The sequence below is a fragment of the Molossus molossus genome, unplaced genomic scaffold (assembly GCF_014108415.1).
Source record: "Molossus molossus isolate mMolMol1 unplaced genomic scaffold, mMolMol1.p scaffold_m16_p_5, whole genome shotgun sequence".
Classification (NCBI taxonomy): domain Eukaryota; kingdom Metazoa; phylum Chordata; class Mammalia; order Chiroptera; family Molossidae; genus Molossus; species Molossus molossus.
The window spans coordinates 57,927,576-57,955,307 of record NW_023425388.1 but is presented as its reverse complement, the minus strand read 5'-3'; the positions used below and the strand labels follow the sequence as shown (position 1 = coordinate 57,955,307).

The window sequence follows — 27,732 nt, the reverse complement described above, 5'->3', positions numbered from 1 at the left end:
GAATGAACAATAGCCATGTGTTTATTTTCACAGCAATCAGACTGTCAGAACTGAAGGAGCCCTTCCAGACAATCTATCTATTCACACCCCCCCCCCCCAGGTTTTACAGATGAGGAAACTGAGGCCCTGAGAGTGATGCTCAGAGGCATATATTTATTTAGCAGTCAAACCAAGATTAGGACTCATGTAGCCGGAATCTAAATTCAGGTCACTGTTCCTCAGCTAAACATAAAGCCAGAGGATTTTAAACACAGAAATGAGTAGAATAAACATTCTACACTCTCTCCCCTTCTATGAAGGGCTATGTTTTGGGGGCTTATGGGTTCATTGGGAGGATTCGGACAAAGCAGCCTTCATCAACCAAACATCCTTCTCCCTGTGACCTGACTGGGCCCTTAATCAAAAGTTCCGTAATTACGGCTCTCACTGCCTCCAAAGGGTTAGAGTTGAGCATGGCTGTCATGGTCATGCCTAGACTTTGATTCCCCTGGTAATCAAGATCATGCTCAGGTACGTGAGAGTCTGGTGGCCCATTGGGTTCCTCTGCCCTGCCCAGTGACCCTTGACCTTTTTGGAGTTTTCACTTCAAAAACAATGAGAGTTGTAGCAGTTATTTTTCAGGAAATAGTATAGAGAAGTACCAATGAAATGTGTATGGTAAATACTTGGAGATTTTCAAATTGAGAGCAGAGTGGATATTGTGCAACCTGTGTGTTATTTTTTTAATTTTTATTTTATTTATTGCAACCTATGTTTTAGTTTCTTTTTTGTTTTTGAATTCTCTCTGAGCATGTGGGCCTGGCACAGCTTTAGCTAGGCTATGCAAATGAGCTGGCAAAGTAACAGCTATTCGATCACAAATATGAACTGTACTGGCCTCTCCCCACTGCGTGCTGGGGAGATGAACATGGTCCCACCCTTCAGGAGGTTATAATCCAGTATTCATATTCAGAGTGGGCTCGAGGAGGTGCTCTGGGTATGCTGCAGGGGACGAAACATAGGTGCAAAAAAGTCTGATGGGTGATAATGGAGTCTGAGCTTATCACAGATCCCTCGGGGATTTAAGGGGAAAATAATTTCTACCAAACAGTGAAGAAATGAAGGTTCTCATCAAGGAGGAGGTGGGCTTCATGCTTCATTGAAGGATGCACAGGTTGCTATGGACAGAGACAGAAGCAAGAAGTCCAGAGGGAGGAAATGGCCCACAAAGACCATGGCTAGTGCTGAACATTTATGACTGAGGCAAAAGGAGGGGACTCAAGCATACTGAACAGCTACTATGTGTCAGACACTGTGTTAAATGCTTTAGATCCAAATGGATGGTTCATCCTCATAATGGTGTTGTGAGGTCCATGGTATTCTCTTCACTTGACAGAGGGAATGGACTGAGGCTTTGGGAAGTTAAGAAATTTGCCCAAGATCTCCAAAGCCTAAGCTTTTTGTTTTTGGGTCAGGTCAGGGCCTGACTCTGGAGGGCCTTCAGTAGTAGGCAAAGGTGTCTCCCAAGCTGTGGTGAGTCACTGGAGGCATTTGAACAGGGATGTAGCATGATCAGAGCCAGAGTTCAGACACCCACATCCCAGCCCTGACTCTCTGAGGGTCCCAGAGCAAGATCCGCACTCCCCCCCCCCCCCCCCCCGCCGTGGGAAGGGGGCTTGCCTCCCTCCAGTTCTAAGATCTTAGGAGGCTGTTTTGGTTTCCTAGGGCTGCCATAAGAAATTAGCATAGCTAGGGTGGCTTAAAACAACAGAAATTTTTTCTCTCATAATTCTGGAGGTTGGAAGAAAGAAATATGCTTCCTTACTTGCCTCTTCCAACCTTCTGGTGGTTGCCTGCAATCCTTGGCTTGTAGACGTATCACTAATTCCTGCCTCCATCTTCATATGGTGTTCTCCCTGTGTCCTCTCTCTGTGTGTCCAAATTTGTATCCTCTTATAAGGACATTATTTCACTGGGGTCCACTTTAATCTAGTATCGCCTCACCAATTTCCAAATAAGGTCACATCCACAGGTACCTGGCGTTAGGACTGGAATGTATCTTTTTGAGAGACACTATTCAACTCAAAACAGAGGCCATGACAAGAAATTGCAAGAGTGAGAGAGGAACAATAGACAAAGCATATGTCTTCAAACTCCAGAGGTCACCATGTGGCCCAAGCCTCCAGTAATGTTCTCACCATGACCCTTGCTTGCCATGACGCCATGAAACCCCTCTTTCAAGGGCTACTTACTAAGAATGTTTGCCACCTGAATAAGGCCCAGGCAGAAATGTAAAGGCATGAGAAGGAAGTCAAGAGTAGTGAAACCATGAGATTTGCAAGTGAGTCTTTCTCAACAGTGCCACCAGAAACAATGACCAATACAGAAGGATCAGAGTGGTTTGTCACCTCTGAAAGTGGAAGGAGAAGTCATTATCCCTGCCTGGTTAGCTTTAATACAGAAACCTTGGATCATAACATTCCCATTTGTAATAATAGCATTTGTAACTTGTGATGATTAAATTTGATAGAGGGTAGTTCACATTGCCTTCAATCCTCACGAGTCAAAGAGGGCAGGATGGAATATTCTCCCCAGGTTACATGGTGAAGGTACTGCCCTGCTATTGCCAGCCCAGAACCCTTTTCTGAAATCATCATTGTTCTTGTTATTTCAGATTTAGGGTTATAAGTCTGTTAAGCACCTTAGTGGTGGTCCTGTATTCCATTGAAGCATGAATGTACTTTAGAACACACTGACATTTGGTTATCTAGCCATTGATTGAACACCCCCATTGGCAGGGAGCTCACTACCTTTCAAAGCTGTCTATTCCATCTTTGAAAGCACTCTGACTACAAGAAGGTTCAAACAAATTGAACCTAAAATTGTGACTCTGTCGTTTCTTCCCATTTGTTCTAGTTCTGCCTGCCTTGTCTCTACTCAGAACAATCTTCTCTACCAGTCATCACATAAATAGAAATCAGCCCCCACATACCTTGGAAGTCCCCTCTCCTGAGGCTAGTCACACATTCTTCACCTTTTTCTTATTCCCTCACCACCCAACTTGACATACTAACACTTATTAATAAATTTGTTAGAGTAATTTAAGGGGAAGGGTTACATTTGGAGACACAACTGTAAAATTCCAGTAGTCAGAAGGCCTTCCTGGTGGAGCAGGGCCTACTGGTGGTATAGATCACGGCTCCACCACTGACCCAAGCTATTTAACTTTGCATGAGTCCCTCTGTCAGGCAGATGACCACTCAAATGTAAGCTCTTGGGGGGGGGGGGATGTCCAAAACTGACTCCCAAGAGCCTAGTAACATATCTTTCTATCTGCAGATTATTTAGAGTTGGTGATTATTAATTCTACTTCTAGCCTCCTTTGTTTTACTTTGCTTAACTTTATTGGGTCTCAAAATTTATAACTAAAAGTTCAGGACAATAATAGTGCCCTTTCTCATTTGACTATTATGAGGGGGAAAAACTGCAAAATCATCTCTGAATAAAAGACCCTAGACATTCTACATATAACTAAAAGAACTGCGGGGACATTCATAGGTTCAAATACAGTATGAATAGGATCTTGTAGCCTGTATCACCAAAGCAAGAGGTCCTTTACACTTTTCAATGCACACACAGTGACTTGCACAGGCAGGCAATCAATGTTTGATGGAAGTGACTCAATGATTTATAATAACCATAAAGGGCTGCTGAATGAATGAAACTCACTCATGTGTGAGAATCCATTAATTCTCAATAGGGATAAACAGAGAATGACAGATAATCAAAGGGAGTTTCCTTACTGATTCAGTAGCTCTGCAGAGACTGCCAGTCTTCTATTTTCATAACTCTCAGCCTTATGCAAACTGTTTAATGTCCTTATGGAAGATGCTGGTATAGAGAGTGGGAGAGGAGAGGGGCAGGACTGCAATCTTGACTTGGAACAATTTTTCTGCCACTGATACATTTTTGGCCAAGGAGTGAAAAGAAAAAACAGAAACCCCACCTACTGTTGCCTCTCTCTTCCCAGACTGATGGGCTCTACATCAGACTGGGGAGAAAGAGGCAACAGTTACAAATGCTCCAGTGTGGAGTTGGAGCAGAATGATACTTCAAGGTATGTCCACTGGTATAGATTTCAGGGCTTGTAACTACATTTGTTTAGCCACAGTAAACTGAGTATTATACAACATCATGAATGAGGAGCATTCTCTGTGCTGCTTATTTTGCAGTTGTATAGGAGGTTTCCAATTCTGAAATCAATGCAACTTCCTTCAGGGGTCAGCTGTTTAGAGAATTCTGACTTCAGCCGGAGGAATCAGCTATGTGGGGAACCAGAAGGATCTGACCAATTTTCCAGACACAAGCCTGGTGGATTTTCACTGTTATGGCAAAGTGATGAGGGGAGTTTGGCTGGGTTGTGTTGTTTCCTGAAGTGTGTGGGTGGAATGACTTCTACAGCTGGAAGGCAAGGAACCTGGGCTGATTCATCTTTGCAACTCCCTCCCAGCACCTTGTTCTACCCTTCACCACCATCATCATCACTCCCCTGGTTCTTACTTCATTCCTCTGAATATGGATCCCATGGTCTTGTCTTATCAGCACCTTCAGCTCCCTTCCTCCTTTGTCTTCTCAATGAACTAGCATCATAATCCCACAAGATGGGTCAATCATACATCTGGATTCTCACCTACATCATCCAGTTTTGGGGGGAAATTTTGTTTGACTATGAAAATTGGCACCCCACAAACTACTAGGTAATGATCTTGCCGCATTATCTCATTTGCTACCACTGCAGGATAGAAATTGTTTCCCCCATTAACCACAAAAGAAAACTGAGGCTCAGTTAGTTCTTTTTCAATGGCAGATTTGAGGAGTATCTTGGGGAAAATATTAATATTATTTATGCCTTACTTATTTGCCAGTTAAGAATAGTTGCTGCTGCTTCCCTGGCTGTCATAGCTCCGTGGTTAGAGCATCGGCCTTCACACCAAAGGGTCACAGGTTCTATTTCTGGTTAAGGAGACATACCTGGGTTGCAGGTTTGATTCCTACCCAGGCAGGGCACACACAGGAGGTGACCAATAGAAACACATCATGGATAAAATATCCTTGGGTGAAGATTAACAACAAAAGAATAGTTGCTGCGATTTTAATCTCACAATGTCAGTGTGTTTTGGACTCCCCACCAGTCTTGGTTAAATTATCACTTTATTTAGTCAAGAGTTTTTGGAGCCCATGAGAAGAATGAGTGTAGAAACCCAAAGTGTTTGCTTTACTAAATCTCTCAAGGTAACAAAATCTGGAAAAGGAAAGGAGGGTGAAGTCTCAAGTTCCTCACTGAGCTCTAGGAAGGTGATGGCAGGTTTCTTTATATCACAGCATTATTATTATTGTCACTAAAATGTAAAAGTCATTTAAACATCCTTTATGAGTTAGCTTTATCTTTAACTGCTATGCTCCAAGAAAATGTTTGCTTATTCTCTTCCATGGGTCTTCTCTATATTTTACTTCTGGAAATTCAAGTGTTTTTTTTTTTAACTGTTTCTGAGTTGAGAAATGGGAGAAAACATGTGCTGATGCATTCCTTTGTGGATCTGTGAGCACTTCCTTCTCAAGCCTATGTAGTACAGTGGCCTTGACAGAAACTCCAGAGATGGGTGAGTGATATGGTTCCAGTTCTGCATGCCCTAACTTACTGTAACTGACATGTAGCCAGTCCACTTCAGTGTCTCCATCTGCATCAGAAGGGAGTGGACTTCTCTTGCTACTCAAAGTGTGTCCCATGGACCAGACCAGCAGCATTAGCATCACCTGGGAGTCTGTTAGAAATACAGAGTCCCTGGCCCCATCTCAGACCTTATTAATCACAATCTGCATGTTACAGATATCCAGGAGGATGTATATACACATTAAAGTTTGAAAAGCACTAGGTTCTGTAATATATGGTAACAACCCTCATTCTCCCCTTTCCCCAGGAACATATAAGTAGTTGATGAGAGCCCTGGCCGGTTTGGCTCAGTTGTTAGAGTGTTGGCCTGTGGTCCAGGTTCAGTTCCTGCTAAGGGCATGTACCTCTGTTGCAGTTTGTCCCGGCCCTGGTTGGGTTGTGTGGGTGGCAGCCACTTGATGTGTCCCTTTCATATCAATGTTTCTCTCTCTCCCCCTCTATCTGAACAAAATATTGAAAAATGTCCTTGGGTGAGAATAAAAAAAAAATAGTTGATTAGAGACTTGGGTTTCACTCCCAACAGCACACATATTCCAACTAACCTGAACCTGAGCAAGCTACTTCCACTCAGTATCATCACACTGAGAGGATCCTCCCGATTAATGAAATGTAGTAAAATGCCCAGCACCCACGAGACTCTAACTCGATTTTTATATTCCCATTACAGGGTATTAACTGTAAACTGAGGAACAAAAGCCCCGCGGCAGAGCAGGTCCGCCTCGCTGTTTTCACTTTAATTATAGCAAAGTTTTAATACAATTATAAGTGGAATTTTTAAGCCTTCTCCTCCTCCTCAGTATTATTATTATTATTATTATTATTATTATTGTTGACTCTTGAACAAGGTGGGGGTTAGGGAATCCGACCTCCCGCGGAGTCAAAAATCCTCTTGTAGCTACTACGTGAAATACAGCTTTTAAGTCAGATCCTGTTGGCTTTCTCTGCAATTTTGCCAAGCTCTGGAAACATTACTGTTTTCGTGCTTCCATTCCGAACTCTCAACCAGGTGGGGTTTTTTTCCTCCCCAATTCGCAGCTCGGGAAGACTGAGAAAACAAAAAGCTATTTAGTTTCTGAATCTCACAGCTGCAAGGCCATACCTTCGGACACCCGCTCAAACCAAGAGCCAAGACGTAGGCAACGCCACTTAGCGCGGGGCTCAGAAACCTCCTTCCCTCGAGTCTCCGCCTTCTCTTGACGAAAGCAGCCGGGAGGCGGGGTTAGCACCGCGAATACAAGCGGTCAAGTTTTCTAGCTCTCCTAGTTCCTCGCCGGACGCTAATGCCGATGCACAAATCTGGAAGGTACCATTTTTTATTCAATCACTCTATCAAAATTTGAGATATTATTAGAGAGAGCTATAGAAAATTAAGTTACCAGAAAAATTTAGATTTGTGTTCTATAATAATAGCCAATTCTAGGTATAAGTAGGCAGTTTTGAGTAAGTTATTTCTTTTTTTGGTTCAAAGCGGGCCTTCACTACTTGGGCTGGCTAAGGTCACTTCCGGTGATCGCGGGCTTGAATACCGGAAAACGTGCGCGTTGGGCAGGGCAAGTTTGTTTAGCTGCTGTGCTGCGATGGGCCGGAGGAAAGCGCCCGGTACTGGATCCCTCGGCCGGGCACTTATCCGCCATCAGACTCAGCGGAGCCGTAGCCACCGACACACCGACTCCTGGGTAAGACAGATCTTGTCCTCTTTCTCAGCCTTTCTGTCTGCTTATGCGAGTGTGAACGCTGCGAATCCTGGGGTTATAGGTCACGGCACTTTTCCAGAGGAAGTGACGCCGAAGTACGGTTTTGAAGGATGAGTTTAAATTTCTGTCTGGCTGATAAAGCAAGTCCTCCATCTAGGAGGGACAAGGGCACAGAGGTGGAGGCTTAAAAGTAGGGCTAGTCTGATGAGGCAGGAGTGCGATCTTGAAGGAAATACTATGAGCAGGAAAGACACAAGTACTACTTCTTTTTGTATTAATTTGTTCAAAGAATTGATCCTCCAAGAGTGGCTGGTTGCTTCTAGAAATACAACTAGCTCTAATTACGTCCCCGCCCTTATTATTTCCCAGTAGTGTCACTCCAAGATGAACACTTCATCTCCAGAATACGGGGGTCCAACAGCCCCCCAGGCCAAGAAAGGATTCCAGTTTTAGGACCCTTGAAAAGTGGACGAAGTAGTCTGACTTGTGCTTCTTATTTTGACCATTCATAACCCCAGGTATTTGAGACTCACCAAGTTCTCAGCAAAAATCTGTGCTAAAGTCAAAGATGTCACTGGTGCTAACTGCCCATGTGCCCCTATCACACCATCTGATTTCCATCCATATAATTTGCAGAGTTAGCAGCATTCCGGCTCGTAATATTCATCAGGTCCAAGTTACTCTGAACGTTAGGTTACTGATCATTTCAACTGATTTTGAAGCAGCTTGTTATTGTAGCCTTTGGGACGTAATGGAAGGATTGAATATGAATTCTAAAGAACGGGATTCTAATCCTTACTCTGGTTTTTGGTGATTCTGTGGCCTTGGACAAACCTTTTAACCTTCAGGTGTTTTGTTTTGTTTTGTTGTTGTTGTTTTTCCCATTTATTTGTACCTGTACTGAGCATGTACCTAGGATGGTGTTTATCAAATTCTGGGTTGTGTCTGGAAATCAGTTAAGTAGGTGGCAACTGGAGGTTTTTTTAAACCAACAAAAAAAGAATTCAAAATATCAGAGTGTATTACATGTAGTAAGGTAATAACTTTGTTTTAGTATTCTTTTGTTTTCATTTTACTCCACTGAATGCTACACAATTGTATCACTGTGTATCACAGTGTTTGGGTCACTGTGGAAAACTTACTGTGAGTCTCCATCTGAAAATTTTGACAAACTGTAGATTCTAGGACCAGAGTATGTTCAGTCACTTATTAGCTGCAACTATAGGCAGTTTATTTTTATCTATTTAAGTCCTTTTTCCTCATCACATAAAATAGAGATACATTAAGTTTTACTTCAGATATTTTGAAAATTAAATGAAGTAATGAATGAAAGTGCCTATCATGAGGTAAGAAAGTGCTCGTTTAAATGTCAGCTATTATTAGTATTGACTCTAAAGGTGCTGACATCATGCTCAAGACCACGGAATATTAGTTCCTTGCGGGGTGGAGGTTAGAGTTTGGATGTCAAGAACAGAAGAGAGTAGCTGTATTTTTACTCTGTTTTATTAATAGTTGCACACAAGTGAACTCAATGATGGCTATGATTGGGGTCGTCTTAATCTTCAGTCAGTGACTGAACAGAGCTCGCTTGATGACTTCCTTGCAACTGCAGAACTTGCAGGAACAGAGTTCGTAGCGGGTAAGTTGTTTATTGCTGAGTGCGTGTGACATTGGTCACATTTCCCTCTTTGCTGATTAGATACAAACAAATCTACTTGGAACTGTTTTGCAGACCCAACTAAACTCATGAGCTCTCTTTAACCCAAAGGCAGATATCCCAGAAGCATTGTGGGAAGGTCCAGTTGTGCTCAAGCTACAAGCTACAGAATGCGTCACAGTTTGGAAATTCAGCTCTGAAAAAACACTTCATATTATACAGTATTATATCGAGTTCTAGAGACTCAAATCTCTCATAGGGAAGAGACCAGTCAGTATTAGGGTGGACATACCAGCATTGTCCAGAATGTTTTCTGATACCATGGTTAGAAGCAAAATTCCAGACTGCCTACTGTTAGGCGATTTGAATTTTTTTTAAAAGTACTTACCAACGCATTATAGCGAACTTTTCCATTTGTGTAATCTGTTTTAGTCACTTCTCTCCCTTGTTTTTCTATGTGTTTCTGAGCACTTAGGAAAGTACCTGGCACAGAGATAGTATTATAAACTATTATTTCTATTGCTCTTTTATTATTGTAAATGGTATTAAATTGTTAGCAGATTCACTCATTTGTTCAAAATGCTTGTGTTGAACCTCAGCTACTCAGGCATTTGTACTGGCTACTGAGAGTACACTATTGAATAAGACAAATGTTGTTTCTGCAAATTTTGTTTTAGGTGCTATGAAAGAAGTCTGTAGCAGACAATGACAATGGGGTCATAAAAGATGGAATTAGTATTCTTTTTTTATTTTTTTAAAATACGTATTTATAAATTTTTTAGAGACAGAGAGGAGAAGGGAGATGGAGATGGAAACATTGTTGGCTGCCTCCTGCACTCACCCTACTGGGGATCGAGCTTGCCACCGGGGCATGTGCCCTGACTGGGAATTGAACCGTGGCCTCTCAGTCCATGGGAAGACTCTCAGTCTACTGAGCCACACTGGCCAGGCTAGTGTTCTTTTTTTTTTTAATTTTTTTTCTTTTTATTGATTTTAGAGAAAGAGGAAGGGAGAGGGAGAGAGAGATAGAAACATCGATGAGAGAGAACATCGATTGGCCGCCTCCTGCATACCCCCCAATATGCCACAACCTGGGCATGTGCCCTGACTGGGAATCGAACTGGTGACCTCTTGGTGCATGGGTCTGATGCTCAACCACTGAGCCACACCAGCTGGGCAGTATTCATTTTTATTTGAAGGAAGACTAGGCCTGGTTGGGGAAAGCTTTATTCTGGGGCTGAGTCTCAAAAGATGAGTAGATGTTAGAAGGAGAGGTGAGATGACACAGTGTATTATATACAGGCAGGCAAGCTAAGATGTGAGCAGTAGTCTACATTGTTCAGAAAATGGTTAGAGGTTTGGCCTCACTGGTTCTTAAAGTACAGAGACAGGATGTGATGAGCAAACACTGGGGAAGTGGGCAAAAGCCAGATCCTGGGAGAATAAGATGACTGATGGATTTTAGGAAGACCAGTTAGGAGACTTGTTTTCATCTAATAGGAGGAGAAGCTGGCCAGAACTGAAATAGTAATAGTAGAAGAATGAAGAAAAGAACAGGAACAGGGTTGTTGGGGAGCTAGAATAAACCAGACTTTGTGGAAAGAGTGGAGTAAGTGAAGATGATTGAGGAGTGGTAGAGCCATAATTGGAGGTGAGAGAAAAAAAGAGTGGAAGGTAAGGAAATAGTATTAATGAGAACGTTGTGTTCTTTTGAGATATTTGACTATGGCAGGGAGGAAGACGAAGGGGGAGAGGGAGAGATAGAAAGATCAAGGTTAATATTGGCATGTGCATAGGTTATGGTTTGAGAACAATTAGAGAGGGAGAGGTTGAAAATACAGCATTTGGTTCGACAGTAACTTAAAAATGCATCTCCACCTGGCTGGTGTGCATCACTGGTTGAGCTTTGACCCGTACTCCATAAGGTCGCCGGTTCAATTCCCAGCCAGGGCACATGCCCAGGTTGTGGGCCCAACCCCCAGTGCAGGGCATGCAGGAGGCAGCCAGTTGATGTTCTATCTCATCGATGTTTCTATCTTTCTTTCCCTCTCCCTTGCTGCCTCTAAAATCTATAAAGAAAAAATATATATAAAATAAATAGTAAAAATTTATATCCTGTGCCCAGCATTTCCACTTTTTAGTATCTACGCTAGAGCAGTGGTTCTTGAATTTTAGTGAACATCAGAATTTCCTGGAAAACTTGTTAGACAAATTTCTGGGCTCCTTTCCTGAAGATTGAGTACATGTGGGTTGAGCCTGAGAGGTCCTGGTTTGATTCTGGGTTAGGGCACATGCCCTGGTCAGGGCTCCATCCCCAGTAAGGGGCATACAGGAGGCAGCCAGTCGATATTTCTTTCTCACATTGATGTTTCTATCTCTCTCTCCCTTTTTCTCTCTCTCTAAAAAATCAGTAAAGATATAGAAAAAGAAAGAAGAAAATATATGCAATTTAGGGAATGGGAGAAATAAACCAAGAACAACAATTTTCTTCCTTCTGTGGGCATTCCTAAGGACCTAGCTGATGTTGAGTCCATCTACTTGTAGTGAGACTGATATTGTTATTTATATTTATATTTGATCTTTTTCCTTGGTCCCTGACATGAAAATTTTTGAGACCTTTGGAATCTCTGGAGTGATCAGAGTGTCTCTTTGTACACTATGATAGTTGGTAGTTGGGGACCTCTAGATAATTTCAGAATGAGAGTTGGTCTTCACACACAACTGGGCATAGAGAGTTAGAACATTCAGCCCCACCTCTGGAGAGGTGAGAGATGCTGGAGATTTAATCACTAATGGCCAATGATTTAATTAATTGTGCCTACATAATGAGGCCTTAATAAACCTTGTGAAAATCCAGTAAAATTTCTTATTAAAATTTATTTTATACCTTCTCTTCCTTTTCCTTAATAATGTAGAGGTGGTAGAATTCTTTCACAATTTTCTATGGCCTGCAGACACTTGTTGGCTGAACACACAGGAACAGTGATTCTTAACCTGGAGACTACAAGTTTCAGCTGTCTGTGAGCCCCTAGGATTGCATGCAAAATTGTCCACATGTGTATACATAGGTGAATTTTTGGATGTGGTGATGTTCTATAGTTTTTAAATAAGTTCTCATATGAGTCCCCAACCTAACAAAGGAGTTCAAAATAATGACAAATGATAAATGTTCACTGGGGACTCTCTACTCTTTAAAAGAAGGCACAAGTACCACTCATTTCTAATTTTCAGCAAGTAAGGGAACGTTTAGTATTGTGACATTACATACATATTTGGTCTTCACCTCCAATTTCTGATACAAAATGCTTCTAAAACCCTTGTAACTTCATGAGTGATAGAGGCTAGAGGAGAGTTTTTGCTAATGAGGTGACTAGTGAGTCCTTAGGTAACTTCTGCATTGGGGAGGGGACTGGTTGTCATAGGAACCAACCCAGTGATTAGAGTGTTGGAATTTTCGATGGACCACCCCCTCTACATACATACACATACACACACACCTACCTCTGGAGGTCCTGACAATTGAATTAATCACCAATGGCCAGTAATCAATCATGCCTATGTGATGAAGCCTCCATAAATTATTCATAGATTTGGCACCTAAGTAAAGTTGTGGGGTAGAGTTCTTATGCCTATTGAGTCTGAAAGAATAGAATGGAATTGTAGGACACCCAGTTGGTGTTTGGCAGGTTGGAGAATTGGTTGACATTGTGGTAAAATCCACATATTTGGTGTCAGAAGTCTTGGTAGTAAACACATTTCAGAGATAGGTGGCTGCATTGTATGGTTACCTGCAACAGCCTTCATGGCATCACTACTGAAATGGAAGGAGAAAGGATAGTTGGCTTTATCTAAGGGTGGAGATTTGGGAGTGGGTGCAGTGGAGTAATGAATTTTGATGTTCAGAGTGGCCAAATGTATGTACATGTGGCTTTAGCCAAATAGGGAAAGAAGTGAAGCTACGAGTTGGGTGATGGACTGAGGAAAGAGGAAAGAATCAAGGGGCTAGAGGTATTTACAGTGCTTGGACATTGGGTGGGAGATCACTGTTGGACAGAGGAACCAATGTGAAAGAATGATCAAATATATAGCTCGAGGGCTTTGTGTTTTGACATGTAAGAGAATGATAATTGAGTTAACTATACTCTAGTTTACTAGACTGCAGAGCAAGGTATTGGTGGTGTGAGGAGGGTAACAGACAACAGCCTTTGCTTAAGGGTCAGTAGGAATGTTGCTGAAGATGTCACCTTATCTTTGAATAAGGACCTTCCCTTGAAATTTTGGTAAGAAGCTTAACTGGCTTCTTAGTGAAGTCACCTGCTAAAGACTAGGTGGCTGAGTGTGGTGAAATAGAGGCCTGGAGCAGCTGTGGGATGAGGGCGCAGTAGAGCCCTGAAACAGGTCTCTAGTTTACACGGGGTGTCACATTTATTTATTCCTTCTAATTCATATACAGCATTAATTGTGGGTGCTCATCTTAAATATCTTATATAAATCATAGCAGTGTACTAGTTCACCATTCCTAACTGGAGCAAGATTGCTGAATCTTTGCTTCCCCGCCATTGCCATTAGCTTACAATTATTCTCCCTCTGTAAAATGAAGAAGAGATTGGTTGTTGTAAAACTTCACAATTTCTTCCCACTCTTACTGCATTTAGCTTCGGAGTTTTATAAAATTAGTGCTTGGAAAAATGTTTGACCTTTTGAAAACTTTAGTAAAGGTTTTTTCTTTCATTCTTTTTTTGTAGAAAATTTCATTTGGAAATATAATTTATCCAAGGCTAGAGAGATTTTTTTTTTTTTTTTTGTGGTACGTGCCCCTAGCAGGAACCGAACCTGGGACTCTCTGGTCCATAGGCTGACGCTCAACCACTGAGCCAAACTGGCCAGGGCTAGAGGAATCTAAATTTTAAAAGCTTGAATTCTGTTTTAGGTGCTCATATTTTTAGTTTTTGAGGTAATGACCAACAATTCACTATCTATATTGCCTCTGAAGTAACAGTTCTTTTCTATTCTATAAACAGAGAAGCTTAATATTAAGTTTGTGCTTCCTGAGGCTAAAACTGGACTGCTGTCTTTTGAGGAAAGCCAGAGAATTAAGAAGCTCCATGAAGAAAACAAACAGTTCTTGTGTATACCAAGGAGGTGAGTTGAGCAAGAATGTAGGACGTTACAAGGCATGACAAGGCCACCAAATATAAAATTTTTAATGTGGTGTTCACTTTTTTCTGCTATCTTTTCTTAGTTGCCGTTATTAAATCCAAATCTCCTGTTTTATTTTGGTAACTCATGTGGAGGTTTTTTCCCCCCTCTGTGATTGTTTCAGACCAAAGTGGAACAAAAAAACTAGCCCGGAAGAACTCAAACAGGCAGAGAAAGATAACTTTCTAGAATGGAGACGTCAGCTTGTCCGGTGAGTGTTAGGCTATCTGAAGATTTACTTGGATTCTGAGTCAGGCATTTGGGTGTGTTTACATTGCTGTTTGCATTTTGAAAGTTGGATTCTTTTAAAAGAAAAATGGTAGATTTCTTCTTTTAAGTACAAATTGGTATGTGTGCAAACAGCATTGCTGCCCACATGTTAGTCCTTGCACAAAGATGATGAGTTGGTTCTCTGCTCCATTCCTGGCCTTTTCTCCCTTTTACACCCTGCTGCAGCCTTTAGTCACCCTGGAGTTGATCACCGCTCTCGAGCATTCCTCCAGGAAGAATGCCTTGGAGAAATGTCACTTTGTGTGATAGATCAATTTCAGGACTTAAATAGATTAAGTGTAAAACTTGAATTTGATTTTCTTATTGACTCAGCAGAAAGTATATAAAAATAATTTGACAGTTAATATTTGTGTACTTATTTTTTAATGCAATGAATTTGTGTATTTATATTACTTAAAACCTCCTATTATAATCTGGCAAAGGTATTAACTTACTATTTTAAAGCCAGGCTAGAAGAGGAACAAAAGCTGATATTGACTCCATTTGAAAGAAATTTGGACTTTTGGCGCCAACTCTGGAGGGTGATTGAGAGAAGGTAAATTACCATTTGGGGGGTAATGATGTCGTGGTGGTGGTGTATTACATTTGGGTGTTAATAAGTTTATAGGCCCAGGGTGGGGAAGGGGGGCAGGGTTAAGCTACACAAAGAGCTGTTGAGGATTATAAAAACTGGAAGTATGATACTTCCAGTATAATACTGTATTTTTTTTTTTAAATACAGATTTTTCTTGTTATTAGATGACCACATTGATAACTTGTGAGAATGGTGAATATTTTCTGTTAAGATGAGTTCTGAACTGTAGTTATTTCAGCAAATGCATGTTGGATTTCTGGTAATATAGAAAATACAGGTGTGAAAAGGGATAGGTGTCTGCCTGCAAAGAGCAAATATATTGGAGGGAGCGGGGGACAAGGAAAGCACCAGGCACCAGAGCATACAGATGAATGAAATGCAATGTTTGCACTTTGATGACGCAGTACCGGTAAAATACAAAGCAGAGTGTGATTCCTGCTGTGTTGCAGATAGAAAGGTAGTGGGCCAAGTCATAACAGAGGAAGGAGCAGTTGATAAGGATTGGGGGAAATGAAGGGGTGATTTGTTCATTGGGATTTGAAAAGAGAAAGGTTTTGATAAATTAACAATGGAGATTTTCATTCTTTTTCATGTCCCGATTGTTAGAAATCAATAAAGCAACTTTCTTCGGTCTCACCTCTTTGGTATATAGTTCAATGATTTTCTAACAGTGTGCTGCAAGAATTTTTAAAACGTACAGTATCTAATTAGTCAGGGGCATTGACCTCTTTTCCCTTAGATTGCTAAATTAAAAAATGACAACAGCCAACAGAACAATAGCTGTCCAATGTAAAGGAATGTGCCATGAGGTGAAAAAGGTTGAAAAGCACTGGTATAGCCCTGGCCGGTTTGGCTCAGCGGTTAGAGCGCCCGCCTGCGGTCCGGAGAGACCTGGGTTCGGTTCCCGCTAAGGGCATGTACCTTGGTTGCAGTTTGTCCCCGGCCCTGGTTGGTCGTGCGGGTGGCAGCCACTCGATGTGTCCCTTTCACATCGATGTTTCCCTCCCTCTCTCTTCCTCTCTCTCCCTCCCACTCTATCTGTACAAAAAATGGAAAAATGTCCTCGGGTGAGGATAAAAAAAAAAAAAAGAAAGAAAAGCACTGGTATAGTTAAAAGGTTTTGTTTTCTTCAAAGTGTCTGAATTACTTTCTAGTACTCCATAAATGAACCTTGTATTTGAAATGATGTTTTTAACAAGGAACCATCAGGTTGGTTTTTTTTGTTTGTTTTTTTTTAATCCAGCAAATTATCCAGTAAAAACATTAGTAAACAGGATGCTTTACTGGTTCTAGGAAAAGAATATTAACACATTTGCATTGTTGAGGGGAAAACAAACAAGACTTGAATTAAATTTGTAAACTGGGTGGGGTGTAATTGCCTGGTTGAATGGAACAGGGAATGACCTAAGAGCTCCCTATTCAGATTGGTTTCAGCACCACGCCTCACCCTTGCCTTGAGAGCTAGATCTGATGCTTCTAATCCTGAGCTTTCTTGGGGCTCTGGGCATGTACAGGCTTGCTTCTTATTGGTTTGACATTTCTTCGTTGCTGTTCTTTCTTTGTCTTTGTCCTGATGAGTTCCAGCCTTTACTTTCTTTTTTGTTTTGACAGGGAACAGAGGTAACCATATGTGTTTTTCCATGTTTAACAGGACAGCCCTTTACATGATTTTTATGCTTCTAAGTAAGCACTTGGTTTCCCCAGTGTGAGCCTGTGCTTGTTGACATTTTTAGTTAGCTTCAGTTGGATTACAGTGTTACTTGCTTTGTTATTTCTATTATGTGATATTTCTTTTTATAAGAGAGAACATATTTTTACCTCAATGAATATAGTGTATTTTATATGGACGTGGATCTGAGTTACATAGAAACATCAATAAAGTGACTACTGCCATTTCTTTTAACAGGAAATATTTATTGGTGTGTTCTGTATAACAGATGTCTCCTGTTTGGTAACAGGCAGCTAAGCCATCTGTCTCTTTAATTTCTAAAGTAGATATCAGAAAAGATTTGATGTATAACATGCCATTGAAATGCAGGAAACTGCGCGGCACTAAGGGCAGTACACCATATTCCAGTAACATAAGTGCTTCCATTGTGTTACGTAACCCTTCCTGGTACATAGGTGGCACTTGGTCTGCATCTTAATTCTGCACGTGAAGCAAGCTGTCTTCTTTTCTCACTGGTGTTTCTAATCTGATTATTCTTTCTTATTCTTTCTGTGTGTTTGGTAGGTAGACATAATGTTTGTGGACCTTGTAATTTTAATTCATCAGACTGTCCATTTTTTGTGGTCATTCTTGCATTTACTCTTAAATCCTTGCTGTTTTGAAAGTGGTAGTTATTACCTTAAAGGAGAAAATATTAGAACCAGCTTAATTTGAAAATTTAAAAACAACTTATCTTAAATTAACAAGTCTGTGAGTTCCTTTGAATCACATAATTATTCTGGAAATTTTGCTGTTCTGAAGGAAATGCACTTTGTCAAAAACCCTGCCCTGAATGGTAACTGTGATTTCATGCATTTCCTTGGTGTTCGGCATAGTTGCATAAGAATTAACTACGGAAAGGCTGACCAGGTGTGGGTTTAGGGAGACTGCCTCTCGTTCCTTTCTAGTGTCAGTCACAGCTGGCCCTGTCCACAGAAGCCAAAAGAAGGGAGGATTCTCTCAAAGAAGTGAAACATTTATTCTTGTAATGCTAGGCTGCTATAGTCCTCACCACCTTTTTTAGGAATTTTAGGGCTTGCTATCAGCTGCAGAAAGTTTTCCTTTTTTTTGTACTCACCCAAGAATATATATTTTTAAATACTGATTTTAGAGAGGAAGAGGGCACATTGATTGGTTGCCTCCTGTACGTACCCCAACCGGGGATCAGACCTGCAACCTAAGTATGTGCCCCAACCATGTACAGGACAGTGCTCCAACCAACTGAGCCACCCAACCAGGGCAGAAAGTTTTCTTATTGCTAACTACATCTTTCTTATATGTGATTGGGAAAGTTGAGCTCATCATTCCTGCTTTAGGATAGCAACTTAAGTTGATCCTTTGCTGTTTTGGATTCTTGCCATCTCAACCCATTCTTGAATGGGTGGATAATTATTTGCTAGATGTAGGCTTTGTTTTATCAGCTCTGGGTTTAAATAAGATTAGGCTTTGATAATGGCAGCTGTCTACAGGTGATAGATATATTAGGGTTTTTTGAAACCTTAACACAGTTTAGATTAAGTACTGAATATATAACAGACCTCACTTTATCTCTCCAGGGGAGGTTACTAGAAGATACAGTTAAAATTTTAGCAATGAAACATCATCAGAACCCCTCTAGGCTGTTCGTATAAGAGCAGGACAATATTATGATTATGAGTATGGCCCCTGGTCCATACTGCTTTAGTTCCCATCCTGGCTCCATCACTTAGTAGCTGGTGACCTTGGACAAGGTACCTAATTGTTCTAAGCTTTAGTCTCTTCATATATAAACTGGGAATAATTGTACCTTAAAAAGTTAAATATGTCAAATGCTTAATATATGGAAAGTGTTGGCCACTCTTACTATATGGTCAATATTTGCTTTCACTTCACAGTGATCAGAGTGTCTCACGTTTGTTTTGCAGCGACATCGTGGTCCAGATAGTAGATGCTCGAAACCCGCTCCTGTTTAGATGTGAGGATTTGGTAAGTAAAGTGTGACAAGATTCAAATATAACATCCTGGGAGGAGCAGTGGGAGGACAGCATCACTGCTAGCAGTAACTCTAGGCAAGCTTTCTGTACTCTCTAGCTTTGTTTAATTAGGCCTCCTTCTCCTCCCAAGGTCTCAGGAGCTTGCGTAATACAACTGTTTAGACAGATGTTTTCTCTTCTCAACTGTTCCCATCTGCAGGAAGGCACAAACACTGGCATGAACTTTCTAGCTTTTAGTTTAGAAGCCACTTGGTTAATAGACAGACATTTGCCAGTGTTTCTCATTTTTTGAGATAGCAGTCAAAATAGCAATTTATGTACTTGAATGTATTTCTGTTTACTTTACTTTTTATCTATCCCATTAAGTTTTCTCTTCTACACCTTAGTTATTACCACCTCTGGTGGTTTACAAATAAACTATGTTTGTGAGCCACCACAGGAGGTAATAAGTGAGAATCGCATGAAATAATGTAATATTGGCTTTGAATTAATAAAACACTGTACACATGTGAAGTATTCCTGCTGAGGACTATAGTAGTACTAGTACAGATTTTTGGAAAATCCACTGGTGAATAACAAGAATCTTAATGCTGAAACTCCTTTGAAGTCAGCTTTTTTACTTCTGGTGTATGCCCTACTAAAGAGCCAAACTTGGCAATTAATTTCAATTACTGAGTCTTTGTGTTCTTTTAGACTTCAAAAATAAATTTTACATTAAATATTATTGGCTGTCATTACATGGCTGAAAAATAGTCCCTGCTGGCTGACAAGTCTACTAGTTATGCAGTTTTTAACTTTGTTTAAAAGAAACAATTTAGCATTATTAAAGAGAGGAACTACATTATTTAAAGAAAAAAGGACCTTTTATACTTCAGCAGGGCAGGAAAGCATTTCTTCTTACCCCTTCTAATTTCTTACATTAAGAGAGTTTCTTATGTAACCTAACTTCTTTTCAGAGCTTACCAAAAGGATCAGTAGAATGTGCCATGATTAAAAATATTTAAATTAAGAATGATGTAAAACTGGGCGTAATAAAAACTTTTAGTCATAGCTAGGGTGAGGGGTATCCTTTACTATAATTAGCCTAATTTTTACCTATTTGAAGAGGCCTTCCTAATTATCTTTGTCTTGCCTAGGAATGTTATGTGAAAGAAATAGATGATGATAAGGAGAATGTTATTCTGATAAATAAGGCAGACTTGTTGACTTCTGAACAGCGGAGTGCCTGGGCCACATACTTTGAAAAAGAAAATGTGAAGGTTATTTTCTGGTCAGCTTTGGCTGAAGCCATCCCACTGATTGGTGACTCCAAGGTAACCTGCGGGACTTTTCAGGTTGGGTTTCAGGGAGGTTTATAGAAATTTGGGCGTTTTGTTTGTTTGTTTTTTCTCCTGGTGCTATGATAGTAGGAGGACCTATAGAAATGTGCATTACAAGGTGACTTCTCTGCCGTCCCCACGGTACTGTGTTACACACTGATGTTCACTATAACGTTTTTATTTATTTATTTATTTATTTTTGTTATGTCCTCACCCAGGGATATTTTTTCCATTGATTTTTTTTTTTTTTTTTTAGAGAGAGCATGGAAAGGGGAAGGGAAGGGAGTGCAACGGAGAGAAACATCGATGTGAGAGAGACAGATCAATTGGTTGCCTCTTGCACATGCCTCGACCAGGGCAGGGATCAGACCTGCAACCCAGGCATGTACCCTTGACCTGGAATCAAACCCACGACCCTTCCTTGTGTGTGCTGATGCTCAACCAACTGAGCTGCTCCAGCCAGGACCACTATAACATCTTCTAACCCAAATTTTATAGAAACAGTTTGGGATTTATTTTCCAATAAAAAATAATGACTAACTGAAGAAATTAGTAATAAAACCTTAGAACTAGAAGAGACTTACAGTAATATCTTTTCTCCTGTCTTCCTTTCTTTTTCCTATTTATGAACCATCTATTGACTATTTAGTGTGTTGAGCTAGGTGCAATGAATACAACACCCACCCTTCGCTAGCTCACAAGTTAGTAAGCTCTAACTCAGAAGGAATTAGAGTTTTTATTAATTCTCCCCCTTTCGAAGGCTATCTATTATGCTCTATTAAGCTGTGAACAACTAACTCCCTCAAATATTTAAAAGACTTACATAGACCTTATCCTATCTTTTACATGGGGGAAAGTTTTTCATTTTGTTTTTACCTTAACTTAGGATATTACTAATCAAGTATTAGTGATTTGGGGTGAAGGTAGAGTGTATTTTGGTTGTGCAGTTTGCTTTTGTCTTCTAGCTTTGAACCATTTGCACATTTTGTATTTGCCCTTCTGTATATTCTTTCCAGTTATTGGTAACATTGTTGAATAGATTAGGAACAAGTAGGACCAAGGATAGAGCTCTGTAACCTTTTGTGGACTTACTGAGCACTCAGTGCCAAACATTTTAATGTGATGAATAGGATGTACTTGCAAGGATGTAACAATAAGAATAATAAGACTGTTATTGTTAATAAAAACTAACCCATAGAAATTTTATACTCTACTGATACCACTGTTCCTAAGCACTATATGTTTTATTCATTTAATCTTTTCAGCAGTAAGTATAAATGCTCATTATCCTCAGGCAGTCTGGCTGTATAGCGTGTCCTCTTAACCATCATTTCTGTTGTTTCAGTCATTGTTTTGCTGAAGTTTTTGAATTAATATTTATCACTCTGTTGCTTAGCACTGATGCACCAACCCAATACTCTGTCAAAAATGGGAAAAGGATTAATTTCTACATCTATGATATTCCCTGAACTGTCATCCAAGTAGTAGATTTCAAAGGGAAATGGAATTTGTTGACATGGCCTGTTTCCTCCTGTTGCCGAATGTCCCTTCTTTGTAGGGCTTACCAGCTAACTATGAAATTCTTTCCATATGAGATTCTGGGTTAATAGTGGATGGTTTATGGAAGATATTATTTTTTCCTTTTTAAAAGTTAGGCTCCATTTACTACTTCCAGGTCTTCTGAATCTCTGTTTTTTATGATTTCCCAAGACAAAATACTTGCTACTACTGTGATATTATATCTGTAATCGCATCTGTCAATTGACTATTATACATAAACTTACTAATACAGTTTGATATTCACTATTTTCTCACCTATTTGAAGTTTGGTTATTCCTCTACAGTTATTTAATCTTTTCTTATTTAAAAATATATCTTTTTTTTTTTTAGTTGAGTACCTTGGTTTTCTCTTGGTCATCTGTTAAATTATACTGCATTCCCCAAAGATTGATCTTTCCCTTTTTATTTTTAATGTAACTACCACAGAGTCCTTTTGTTGTCAATATCATTTTTCCTGGTCCTAAACTGCTTCTAGCTTTAGTTTTTCTAATATACACAGGTTCAGTTCACATTCTTGTCTTTTGTCTCTCTTCACATTTTAAAATGATTCAGAAGAGCATACAGTGACTTCTTTACATTCATTGCTTGTTTAGCTAGAAATTGCTTCCAAGTCCATATTTCTTTTTGAATTGCCAGGCATTATCATGAAGTCAATCATAACTATTTTCCCTCACATTTTGTTTACATTGCTTTCCTAAAATTTAGGGTACCTGTTTAACTGAGTTCATGTCCCCTTCTGTGATGGCTACTCATTGTAACACTGTAGATTATTTGGAAATAATACAGGTTTATTTACAGCATTTCTAAATCCAGACTAGTTTACCCTTGTTGGTATGAATTAGTAATACTGTAAATTGCCTTGTGTCTGCTTTGTTATCAATAGAAATTTAGAAAAATTAATACACCCATGAATAGTGCATGATTTTTCTCTCTCTCTCCAAAGGAAATCTTAAGTTGGTGAATAATTTTCACATATGGAGTTGAGTTTTGTTGCTCCTGCATTTTACACACACGAGCCATTTCCACCGTGCTTTGATTTATTAAAGGCAATTATAAAAGAATAGCAGTTTCCTTAAACATGCAAACCACTATCTTTTAAAATGCAAACGTAAAATGAAATTCAAATTACAAATTAAACCCTTCTTATTTTATGCAGAGAAGAAACTGTTTTGTCAGTAATGAGAAATGCTTTGTTTTGTTCTGCAGCCCATTGCAAAATAACGTACGCCACCCGAATTCAACTTGACACAGGCTTTCCTAAACCCTTGCTTTCTTTAAAGATTTATCTGTTACAAAAGTAATACATATATTGTGCAAGGTTCAAGTACTACAGAAAGGTATAGAGTGAAGGCCCACTGCTCTTCCCCCCCCCGCGAGGGACCACTGTTGATAGTGTGATTGTGCCCTGCCCTGAAAGGCTTACCCTCCTTATTTTCACCTTTCTGGTCCCCTTCATTACTTTTCTTGTCCTGTCTTCATCTTACATAGCCGACTCGAATATTTCCACTGGAGTGAAAAAGGGAAGTTACACACTTCTGAACTTTTGTGTTTTCTGATATTTCATCAGGAACAAGCGAATGGAGATGCTGAAGAAGCCAACAGAACTGACTTTGAAAACTCCAGTTGCGATGAGGCTGAAATTCCACAAGGAGAGACTCAATGTGTAGACAGGGATCCTCCCTCACTTAGTGAAGTTGTCACTAGTGATGAAGACGACAGTGAGTATGAGGACTGTCAGGAGGAGGAGGAGGAAGATTGGCAAACATGTTCGGAAGAGGACAGCAACCCTAATGAAGAAACCTGTGGCCAAGACTGTCAGGAAAGCTGTACTGTGGATTCTGAGGCTCGGGGCAGGAAAACCCCGCAAAAGAGGCAAACACACAATTTTAGCCACCTGGTATCAAAGCAGGAACTACTTGAGATCTTTAAGCAACTGCACACTGGGAAGAAGGTGAAAGATCAGCACCTGACTGTTGGACTGGTAAGATGAAATATGTCATAAATTTGTCACCACATGTGAGTCTTTGTTCTCCATCCCCCGGTAGCTGCACTGGAACCCCAGAGATCAGTCAGGCATCCTGGGGAACGTTAATCTCCTCCTATTGCCCACTGCCACTGGGGGAGTAGGTAGTGTGACAGGCAAAGCCCAACTCAGAGAGTGAACTTTCTCAAGGCATATTGATCAAGCCCTGTTCATATTAGTCTTCTCCAGTCTTTCCAGATAAGCCCTACCTGTCATGTGACTTACCAAGTGATACTAGAACAAGAGCTTTTAAGATTGTCTTTGGACTTCTGGTCTGATGTTCTTACCTTTAGGTAATATAGACCTATTATTGTCATTATCATTATTGTTTTTAATGTTTTTGTTGATTTTTTTTTTTTAGAGAGAGAGGAAGGGAGAAATAGAAACATCCATGTGAGAGAGAAACATCAATTGGCTGCCTCCTGCACACCCCCTACTGGGGATTGAATTTGCAACCTGGGCATGTGCCCTGACTGGGAATCAAAACAGGACCTCTCAGTCCATGGGGCAACGCTCCATCCACTGAGCCACACTGGCTGGGCAAGATAGGTTTTTTAGGTAAGGTAGGCTTTGGCATCCTGTGATCCTCTGTAAATGTTCCAGAAATGTATTAGGGAGAATCTTGGGGCCAGGAAAATATGATAAATGCTTGAGTTGCATGAACACTACAAATAAAGAAAAGGAGATTGCATCTCTCACTGTATCTTTTTTTTTTTTTTTTTTTATCCTCACCCGAGGACATTTTTCCATTTTTTGTTCAGATAGAGCGCGAGGGAGAGAGAGGAAGAGAGAGAGAAACATCGATGTGAAGGGACACATCGAGTGGCTGCCACCTGCACGACCAACCAGGGCCGGGGACAAACTGCAACCGAGGTACGTGCCCTTAGCGGGAACCGAACCCGGGTCTCTCTGTACCGCAGGCCGATGCTCCAACCGCTGAGCCAAACCGGCCAGGGCGCATCTCTCACTGTATGTACTCGAATTCCAAGGCGGCTGTGAAAAGTGCCCAGACCCCAGGGGGTACAGCATGGTTCCAGATGGCCACATCTTTAGCTAAGGAAATGTAGAATGTTGGAGAAGGTACTTAACTTGTTTTAGGCCCTGGCCGAGGTGAAAGAATGCACAGTGTTTCACTTCGAACCCAAGAGGAATTGAAGAGTTTTAGTAGCTTAATAACCCACCTCAATTTATTGTGCCATTTAAAAGTTTTGGCCAGCAAGACAGAAACTTGAAATAGTTATAGCCTGGCTTGTGTGGCTCAGTGGACTGAGCGTAGTCCCATGGACTGAGAGGTCCCAGTTTGATTCCCAGTCAGGGCACATGCCCGGGTGTCAGGCTCGATCCCCAGTGTGGGGGTGTGCAGGAGGCAGCTGATCAATATTTATCTCTCATTGATGTTTCTATCTCTCTCCCCCTTTCTCTCTCTAAAAAATCAATGAAAACATATTTTAAAAAATAATAATTGTAAATTGTGATGATGAAAATATCTGTGATGCTCAGCTTCACTCAGTGTGGAAGATCCCGTGGAAACTGAAATGCCTGTAGGTGGGGTGGTGGGGGAAGAACCGGGAATAAGGCAGCGAGTTTGCCATTATCGTCTGCTGTTACAGCAAAACCTGTAAAAATAAAATGTACTGTTTCTCACTGGAGACAAATCTGAATAAATATACCCACGCTACAGGGGGAAAACATCTAACAACAAACATATTTCAAATAATCTTTTGAAGCAATCAGGCACTTAGGCTGGTGTTGTCATTATTTGTCATAATATCTTTGGATCTTTGATAGATGTGCTATTTCACTATTCAGTAACTGAGTGTCTTCTAGGTGGGCTACCCAAATGTTGGTAAGAGTTCAACAATCAACACTATCATGGGCAACAAGAAAGTGTCTGTGTCTGCCACACCGGGTCACACCAAGCATTTTCAGGTATTTATTTCTTCTACAGCATTGGCCTTTGTGTTTCCTTCTCAGCCAGTTCCTCTGTCTGGGTATTTTCTGAAGCTCTGTACCACTCGTGTGCTGCTCTTCTTTCCCTTCCTCTGCTGTATGCCCAGCGTACACCTCTTACTTATCTTTCAGACCCTGTTTGTGGAACCTGGCCTCTGCTTATGTGACTGCCCAGGCCTGGTGATGCCGTCCTTTGTCTCTACCAAGGCCGAGATGACTTGCAATGGAATCCTCCCAATTGACCAGATGAGGGATCACGTTCCACCTATATCACTAATATCCTTTCTGCTTTGCAAAGACCCTGGTTGTTATGTGTGAATTGAATTAGGGCTTCAAGTCTATTGTGGCATTACTTTGCATTTGATGTATTCTGGGCTGATACCTGAGAATGGGAACAGCTAAAATCCTTACTCGTACTGTACCCAAGTTTATACAGTGATACAGGATCAGGACTTCAGAATTAGAACCTCACATCCTGGTTGCAGCACGGTAGCCTGGTATAAATGGAGGCTCCCAGGCTAGCATCTCAGCCTCTAATACAAACCTGTTTGAATCCTGACACTGCCATTTGGCTTTGAGTGACCTTGGAAAACTTGCTTAATCTTCCAGAGTCTTTCCTTTTCTATTGAATGAGGGTAATAATAGCTACCTCACAGTCAGTTATGGGAATTTAATCATTATAGCTATCGTTTATTGAATGCTTGCTATGTGCTTTGTAAACACTTACCAAGTAATAGCCTCCTTTAATTTTCAAGACAACCCTTGAGGTGGGTACTGCTGTTGAGGAAATTGAGGATAATAGAGGTTGAATAATTTGCCTGAGATCTCACAGTAAGTACGGATTAGGAACTTGGCTGCCTCTCAGCAGCATAATGAATTGATTTATGTGAAGCACCTAGGCTAGCACCTTGGGCATGACAAACGTACTCAAAGATACATCTGTTGCCCTGGCCGGTTTGGCTCAGCGGTTAAAGCGTCAGCCTTAACCGCTGGTCCAGAGAAACCCGGGTTCGGTTCCCGCTAAGGGCATGTACCTCGGTTGCAGTTTGTCCCCGGCCCTGGTTGGGTCGTGTGGGTGGCAGCCACTCGATGTGTCCCTTTCACATTGATGTTTCTCTCCCTCCCATTCTCTCTGAACAAAAAATGGAAAAAAATGTCCTCAGGTGAGGATTAAAAAAAAGGGAAAAAATATCCTCATGTGAGGATAAGGAAAAAGATCTGTTGACAACTACGGGGTCTACGATTCAACCCTCCTCACAAGCTAACAAGTTAGTCATACTGGTTTGCTGTTTTGTGGGTGCTGGCAAAATACAAGAGACTTCCTGAAACCTGGCACATTGATTTGTTAGTTTATAAGTAGGGTAAAATCCCAGGCCCTGCATGATTCTTGACAAGATTTTTTTTTTATCCTCACTCGAGGACATTTTTCCATTATTTGTTCAGATAAAGTGAAAGGGAGAGATGGGAAGAGAGAGAGAGAAACATTGATGTGAAAGGGACACATCGAGTGACTGCCACCCACACGACCCAACCAGGGCGGGGACAAACTGCAACTGAGGTGCGTGCCCTTAGCGGGAACCGAACCCAGGTTTCTCTGGACCGCAGGCCGACGCTCTAACTGCTGAGCCAAACTGGCCAGGGCTTGACAAGATTCTTAATGGCTACTTAAAGCTACAGCTTTTTGTTTCCCCAATTTGCCTTCTCTTTCTATAAGAAATAATGAGTAAAAATTCACTTACTGTGATAAATAAGATACAGTACACCTCTAAAATAGAGCACAGTTAAAAGGAATGCATAAAGTACAGCATAGGGAATGCTATGACTGTATGGTGCCAGGTGATTACTGGAAATATTGGCGGGAGCACTTTGTAAAGTATGCGATTGTCTAACCATTATGCTGTACACCTGAAACTAACACAAAATAATATTGAAAGTAAAGTATAATTGAAAAATAAGAAAAAAAGGGAATGCACTGAATCTACCGATAGCAAACTGAATGAATCTCAGAACATTTATTGCAAGCCAGATTGGTTTGGGCTCTGGAGGGTGCGGGATGAGTCACACGTGGACCCTG

The 27,732-nt window shown here is 40.8% G+C and overlaps 1 protein-coding gene across 1 annotated transcript in view; it reads left to right on the top strand.

Annotated features, from left to right (window-relative positions):
- The first annotated feature begins 7,228 nt into the window (after positions 1-7,228).
- Positions 7,229-27,732, top strand: part of LSG1 (large 60S subunit nuclear export GTPase 1) — a 30,515-nt gene continuing 10,011 nt past the window's right edge. The window contains exons 1-10 of the mRNA XM_036243695.1: positions 7,229-7,386; positions 8,917-9,043; positions 14,083-14,203; positions 14,385-14,471; positions 15,000-15,086; positions 18,738-18,798; positions 19,943-20,119; positions 23,253-23,666; positions 25,536-25,637; positions 25,791-25,934. Of these exons, the coding sequence (XP_036099588.1) occupies positions 7,288-7,386; positions 8,917-9,043; positions 14,083-14,203; positions 14,385-14,471; positions 15,000-15,086; positions 18,738-18,798; positions 19,943-20,119; positions 23,253-23,666; positions 25,536-25,637; positions 25,791-25,934 (1,419 nt within the window). The 5' untranslated portion in view covers positions 7,229-7,287. The remainder of the gene's footprint in view (positions 7,387-8,916; positions 9,044-14,082; positions 14,204-14,384; positions 14,472-14,999; positions 15,087-18,737; positions 18,799-19,942; positions 20,120-23,252; positions 23,667-25,535; positions 25,638-25,790; positions 25,935-27,732) is intronic.